This window comes from Mytilus trossulus, chromosome 11, assembly GCF_036588685.1.
Source record: "Mytilus trossulus isolate FHL-02 chromosome 11, PNRI_Mtr1.1.1.hap1, whole genome shotgun sequence".
NCBI classification, from domain to species: Eukaryota; Metazoa; Mollusca; class Bivalvia; order Mytilida; family Mytilidae; genus Mytilus; species Mytilus trossulus.
The window spans coordinates 10,957,661-10,965,728 of NC_086383.1; the positions used below are offsets into that span (position 1 = coordinate 10,957,661).

Consider the following 8,068-nt stretch of genomic DNA (forward strand, 5'->3'; position numbering starts at 1 on the left):
TGAACTATATGAAGTAATATGTCTGTATGAATCACCAGCCATATTATCATTTTATGCACATTTTACTTGTATACAAATCCATCAACTGTTTAGCAGATATCAACATATTTACCAATACTTGAGATATCTCGTAGCTGTTCTTTATCTGATATCATATTACTTACCAATACTTGAGATATCTCGGAGCTGTTCTTTATCTGATATCATATTACTTACCAATACTTGAGATATCTCGGAGCTGTTCTTTATCTGATATCATATTACTTACCAATACTTGAGATATCTCGGAGCTGTTCTTTATCTGATATCATATTACTTACCAATACTTGAGATATCTCGGAGCTGTTCTTTATCTGATATCATATTACTTACCAATACTTGAGATATCTCGGAGCTGTTCTTTATCTGATATCATATTACTACATAGGGTATCTACAATGGTCTCTACTTGAAACTCTTTCACTTTATTCACCAATGGTCCAAGGCTAAAACAAAAACATAATTGTATTATTTTCTTCAAAAGAGGCAAAATTGAGGTGTTTAAAATTATAAAGACAGATTGTTGGATAATACCTTTTTTTTTTGGGGGGGGGGGGGACTGCAAAACATGACAGGATTGAAATTACAAAATATTATTTTTAAATACTATATTATTCATGTTATAGCATTATTTTCATACAGAATTTAATCATAATAGATAATCTCACATAATTTTGTAAAAATAATGACAATCACAATATAAATAAATTAACACAGAAATATTGTTTTACAATAAATGCCATATTAATTGAATACATTCTACATCCAAATGTCCTCCTTATTCTTTTCACAATGTTTTAACCCAAACATATACAATAGTTTGACAATAAGGAATTTAAGATAGTCAAATAAAATCAAGTTAATATACCAAACTTATAAAGAATTTTCATTAGCAAAATTAAGCCCTGATAGAAATTTGTTAATTCTTGAATGGCGTGCTTGTGGACAAGCATGTGCAAACTTATGTGCAAATATTAAAAGTACCATTTAACAGCCAGATTCTGGACTTCACCATTCTTGTCTTCTAATAGCTTCAGCAGCATCTTTACAACCTACAAAGACAACAAAAACATTGATAGATAGAGAGATGCCAACAACATAAGGGAATTTAGCAGGGATTATAAACCTGCTCAGATTGCTATCCTAAATGTGATTTCTGTTTGGTTGCATACAATTGACAAAGATTCATTTCTACATATGTAAGGCAATTTGTGCACACAGAGCACATGAAAGATGAAAAAGTTACATTTTAGGATATTTTAGGGTCAAAGTCTGGATGAAAATTCGATCAGTTATTAACATTAAAAAGAATATCTGTAGTGTGTCATTATTTTACAAGCATGTATACATGAGGAAAAGTCAGAAAATATATTATTCAAGTATTGCTTTAAACAGCCAAAACCTTAATGAACCATTCAATTTGAATTGGACATTATATTATAATCATGACATACTGTAAATTCAGAAACTATTGTGCGCATTTTTTATTGGGAGTTTGTCTTTTTTAATGCGATTTTAATTTTTGCAATATTGAGAAAAATCCTGATTAATTCATATAATAATTTTCAAAATGCGAGTTTAACTCATTGTGAATATAACCCTCTTGCATTTTTTGCATTAATATAAACGTCTCAATATTTTCTGAATTTACAGTATACAAGGTATATAACATTCTAGATTTATAGCTGCTCTATTATTTTAATAACTTTAATACATATTATATACATGTTTAGTAGATCAACTTTATTATCCAAAAGATATTCTACACGTTATAGTTGTTAAAGTCTGTGTCAGTTTGGTCTCTTGTGGAGAGTTGTCTCATTGGCAATTGTACCACATCTTCTTTTTTTATTAACTGATATGGCTTATTGCAGCTATACACTATAATCATGTTACAAACCTTTCTTTCACTGTCATCATCTAACTTTATAGAATCTTTCTGAAGTTCTGTCATCAAATCATTTGTAGCCATAAATCTAAAGTCTTTATCGTTTGAAGTCATCTGTAAAGTAAAAATAATAAAAACTTAGTTTCAGTTTGAATGGTTTTACACTAGTAATTTCTGGAGCCCTTTATAGCTTGCGATTTGGTGTGAGCTAAGGCTCTGTGTTGAAGGCTGTACCTTGACCTATAATGGCTTACTTTTATAAATTTTTACATGATGGAGAGTTGTGTCATTGGCACTAATACCACATCTTCCTACATGTATTAATTGAAAATACTGTGTTCTTTCCTTACTGTATGATTATTACTAAACAAGATTATGTTTAAAATTGTGTTGTTTTCATAACTCATGCATGTATGCCAGTAACATTGAGTAAGGGATACAAAGTTATTTCAATTACTTGAAGAAGTATTAAAATATTAATATAATTATACATTTATATTGCTTAATAATTATGTCCCTTAGATATTCAGGAATTCCTTCTCTTATAGCATTTTTAATTGTCTGTCCTTTGCAAATGTCTTTAAACTTCATTCAAAGGTATTCATCATGTGTTCATAGACCATGAAAATCTCATTTGTCTGTTATCTTGAAAACACTGCTGATTTGCAAGCCTCCAGAGGGTAGTCTTTGAAGGCCTTGCACAATTATTCAACATCTTTGATCATTTAGTTTCTTGGTTGAACTAATAAAAAATAACAGACCTGCCAACTATCCCGATTTTCGCGGTATCATCCCGATTTTTACCCTTCAACCCGAATCCCAATATCGGGATCGCAATATTAGTCAAAATCCTGATTTTCAACAAATATACCCGAAAAAGTTATTGTTTACCGATTTTGAAGGTATTTTTGTGAATTTTTAAAAATCAATCATTTTACCTGGGGACATATTATGACAAGTTAATGACCCTATGCTAATCAACAGTCACAACAGGTGTCATAATTAGTGGTTGTATGTAACAGATTACCAAATGGGTCGTAACAGTCCTCAAAATTAATTTGGTCAAACAGCCTTTCAATTTTAATCAATTTATCATACAAGCACAATTTGCAACATTTGCCGTAGTTCCACAGCAAAATCATAAATAATTAAAAGATGAGAACTGTAAAGAACTCTCAAGAAAACATCATTTATCTTGAAATTTGTTTAATTTTTGAAACCAGACATCGTGTGTCTGTTGATTTAAAATCGACGCCATTTTGTACACACTTCGACTGTGTTACTGTATAAGCCTCCGCCGGAAAGAGCACCTCTGAATACAAAGAAAGATAACTCAAATTTTATCCGTTTTCTCATTGATACTTAAAGACCATGAGTAAGACTAAATCAAAATCTGTCTTCATCCTTCTTACTTTAGGACATGTTGTTTTAGGTGTTTTGAGTCAAGGCTCATAGATAAGAAGGTCTTTGGAGGGGGGAAAGGGGGGGTCTCTACTTTAAATCCTTTATTTTTAATGCCATTTTCTCTTTTCCTCAGTTATTTTGTCAATTTTATAATTTAATAGTACAAGAATCATGCAAATAAAAAAAATCAAGGCCTACATGCTCATCATTAGTATACCAAAAGAAAAAGAAGAGAACTTAGACTACTTTAGGAGAAAAAAGCAATGCTCACTGAAAAGTCGCTAGAATTGTAACCCTTAAAAATCTTGTAGCGCGCTAAATCCCCGATGGAGATTTTCAAAAGTTGGCAGGTCTGAAATAAAGAGTTACATGTAATCAGAGAAAATTGTGTAAGGCATGTTTTCTCATTCCAATACAAGAGAATTTTAGGGGTTGCTGAAAAAAATTACTTAAACATACAAGTGCAAGTATTTTTTTTATAATATTTAAGGAGAGATCATTTAAACCTTAAAAAAAATATGGATACAACAAATTAACCAACATAAGAAAATTATCATTTACCTCTTCAAATAAATAAAAATAACTTGTACACACAGTACCCCTGACTTTTAAATAAAACAATGAACATGATTTTATATACCTTGATTCAGTAAAAGATGAATAGTTTTGTTCAGGATTATTTAAAAGAATTATCTCCCTTTCATAGGTTTCATATCTAGTTTATTGTCAATGGAAATCAATGGTTTTTCTTATTAACTGAATTATGTGATCTTCTTTTTACATGAGTCTTCAACACTGTATCATAATATGTATCTAAAATTTAAAAAAAATATTTGTAGGTACCAATAAGTATTGAAGGATAGACATGATAGAAGAGAGTATCAATGCCCTTAACCATGTTTACCGCAGTGCAGGCTGTTAGCGTCAAATTGGTTAATATTTTCCCATGATTCATCTAATTATCCTTGTCATGATTTGACAGAGGTTTCAAATGTAAATCGTTATCTGTATTTTTGGGAAAACATTTACCTGAATCATCAAAATCAATAGATTTTCTTATCCCTATTCTATCATCATACACATTTTACACAAAAATTTACTGTTAACTCCATACCCTTATTCATTATGAAGGTACCCCCATTACCACCCTTATAGAATATTCACAAACAATCTGCAGAGTTCGTGAAAAGTGGTGGTCCTCAGGGTTTTTACCCCCAAAATTTTGCATAAGACCGACACAATTTTAGTATTTTTTAATAGAATTAATAGTAAGGACAGGCAGATTTTCTTTTAAGGACTACCAGGGGAAAATAGATTTTGTGAACTCTGAATCTGTAGGACATGATGTCTGTCTGCAATTGCTGAATAATTGACATTCTTTGATTTTGTTTTTGTTTGACTGGAGGCACTACTGGAGATATATTAAACCCGACTAGCAGACATTGCCATTGCCAAGGGGTCCTGTCCCGCCCATCTTTGCAGGGAAAAGGACGATTTCAAAATATTTTTTTTCGTTACAAAAGAAATTATCCCAATTCAATGATTAGAACCTTTTGTTTTCTATCGTAAAATAAGTAACATTGGTACGGTGCCGGCAAAATTTAGATCATGACAAATGACGTCTACCTTTTCCAAAAGATTAGCGATATGATACGATACACTCGCCATTTTTCTTGTTTTGACAGAGAACAAAGATGATTGAATTTATCTGTCAGTTCTGTTATATTTCTTCTTTCTCTGTTTTTTGTGTGTCGGCTTCACATGCCAAAACAATTTTATTTTCGCAGAGAAATGGCAGTTTCCGCTTAGCGACCTCTATGTGACAAGGGACACAACTTTTGTTTTTTTCTAATAGATTACAACTCAATCTTGAAATGAGGGCTTATATATATTGGTCACCGTCTGCTTACTTATTATATCTGCACTATGTCCAGACGCGGATTTAGGGGGGGGGGGGCACAGGGGGCCCGCCCCCCTTTGGAGAAAAAATGGTTGCTTATATAGGGAATCACTGAAGCGTGAAGGGAGCGGGCCCCTCTTACGACAGTCAGTGGGCCCCCACTTGTGAAAATTTCTGGATCCGCGACTGATGTCCAAGAAAATATTGACATTAACTAGGTTATCTTTTTATATTAAAGTTATATTATTAAAACATCAAAGTCGTAAATACATTAATATTTAATGGTATTTTACTATGACATAGCCATATTTATGATAAAAAAGTGGAGGTATTATATATTTGTCTCTAGTATTGTTTGGCAAAAAAGAATATAAGAGGCAGGGTATTTCGTTGCAGTTAGTTTTTAGTGGGTTGATAAAGCCAGGCTGCCCGGAGCTAATATATTCAGCACATATGCAACTATATTACAGTCATAATAACGTTCGATAACTCTGCATGTGACTGGTTTAATTAGGATTTTTTTTTACTTGTTACCTGATGAATTATTTAAAGAAAATTGAAAAATATATTTAGTTCACCTCGCTTTATATCCATTCGATGTCTTCTTTTATGAATATAAAATAATATTGCAAAGAATTTCATTGATAATCGGACAACACTAACCGGTATAGGTATTGTCAAAACATGCATCTACATGGGTATTGTCAAAACTTACATCGTGATTAGGTGCCATGTTTGTTTTCTTTGATCACGTTGATGTAATGACTTAATTAATATCTCCTTAATCTAGCTATGTTTACGGCTTTTCTTATAGTTACAATAACGTGTCATATTTAATTGCAATAAAAACAGTGAAAATAAATTGAATTATGTGCATTAACAAAATAAGTGTCGAACATCCTCTACGTTTGAAAATTATTTGTTCGCCATTTTTTCAAAATTTTATAAAAATGACAACAGCATGTTTAAGCTTGATAAAAAGGAACCAATGTTCGATAACATGCTGCTTTAGGGTAAGACGAGGACTGAAAACGCGAGCATCTAACAGTTATTTAATTTTCATTGTAAAAATCGTACAAATTATATTTTTACCATGTCGCCCCACGCTGTCAATCTGGTCGACATCTTGAAAAATAATAGCAGATTTTCTGAAAATAGCTTATTTTCAAATCAATTTGGAAGGGACATACTAGAAAATTAAACTATTCTATATACGATATTTCAAATATTTATGGATATAATAATAAGCACAAAGACCCACAATTATTCCATCTGTTTTGTTTAAATCGCAATTCAAGGCTAAAGACGACAGAAAATCCAATATTTATCGTAGTTGTATGATTTAACAGTGTGAACTATCGAGACAACAAGACAAATTTTCAAAAGCATTTGGAAGGGAGAAGATCAAAATTTAAACTATTCCAAAAGGAATATTTATATTTCTAAATATATGAGGAATTACTACAAAGACCAACACTTTTAGTATCATGAACTTAAAGTAATGTATTTCATCGATTCCAGAAAACCACTATGCATTTCTATACAATTTACTTGGGCTTGATATGGGTGATGTGTGACGTCACAAAAGTCACGTGATTACTGCTATAGTTGGATATGAGTCGAGTGGACCCTTTGCCCTACCATGCACGTGCAGACAGGCTAAGTAATACAGTAGTCGCCGCACTACTTAAACCAATCGGTTATCAAGCACCCAACGGACTAAATAATAGAAAATTTTTAATAAAAAACGAGGATAAAAAAAAAAAAAAAAGAAAAAATACTGAGGAGAAAAATATGAATAAGATAAATATAACGGTACTATTATTATTGATATTCTAAAAGAGAAATAGTGATCTATTTTTTTAAAGGAATATAGAATTAAGGAAAAAAAAGATGTTTAAATAGAAAAATAGTGTGTTACATTTCTGTCCTTTCTTTAATTATTTATCATTACACTGAATTTTTACTTCACACAATTAAGTAAATTTCAACAATATAAATCTATAAAAAAAACTGCGGCTATTTCATTTTATCAGAGACATATAATACATTATATTATGTATTATATGTCTCTGATTTTATTTCATCATTATTTTATTTGATGTAGTCAAAGCTATTATTCTATGTAATGCTCCCAAAAATATAAAATAGAATAACGAATATATCATCATCATAACTGACAGATGGTTGGTGTTAAACAAAGGGTGTCTGATTAACTGATATATATAGGAAATAAACCATATTATATTTAAGTAAGTCGCAGCTGTTTTATTTCGACCTAATGTTTGTAGATGGTCTGTAAAGTGTAAATAGCGCTGAAGAGCTGACACAACGTGTTCACACTATAAAAAGCTGCATCGTGTCGAACCTGGATTAACTAAACCGAATTAATTACCCCAGTTTACACTAGATAAAAAACTAACCCAGTTTGGAATTTTACCTCTCAACAAAAATAGATATAAGATTTTCGTACAAGGCTTTGCACTTATTTCCATGTGAAAGTGACAATCGTCGATGTATTTATTGAACAATTACATTATAGCTGCACATATAATATTAGCTCTATGTATAGTTTGGTCTTGATAATTAATGACAACAGTTTTTTTTTATATAATTAGGTGTAAAGTTGACACATAAAATTAAATATATCTGATTCAATATGTACAGAAATTTCGTTACGCAATATTCACTGTTTTTATTTGTGAATGTGAATCAAATGTCGTCGCTACGGATACCGAAGATGAAAAGAACATCCATCAGACGGAGCCTAGAGCCATGCGTACTATTAAAGATAAATCTCACCGCTCACATCATTACCATAACAACTTTTAGACTGA

General features: G+C 31.3%; 1 protein-coding gene across 2 annotated transcripts in view; it reads right to left on the bottom strand.

Moving 5' to 3' along the window:
- Nucleotides 1-5,152, bottom strand: part of LOC134690723 (cullin-associated NEDD8-dissociated protein 1-like) — a 35,238-nt gene extending 30,086 nt beyond the window's left edge. The window contains exons 1-4 of one of the 2 annotated variants that reach the window (XM_063550753.1): nt 4,958-5,152; nt 1,940-2,041; nt 1,024-1,091; nt 373-485 (exon numbers count right to left, since the gene is read on the bottom strand). In XM_063550753.1, the coding sequence (XP_063406823.1) occupies nt 373-485; nt 1,024-1,091; nt 1,940-2,041; nt 4,958-4,999 (325 nt within the window). In that variant the 5' untranslated portion in view covers nt 5,000-5,152. Of the gene's footprint in view, nt 1-164; nt 229-372; nt 486-1,023; nt 1,092-1,939; nt 2,042-4,957 lie in introns of those variants that run through there. The other variant, XM_063550754.1, reaches the window with a different exon arrangement.
- Between the last annotated feature and the right edge of the window lie 2,916 nt (nt 5,153-8,068).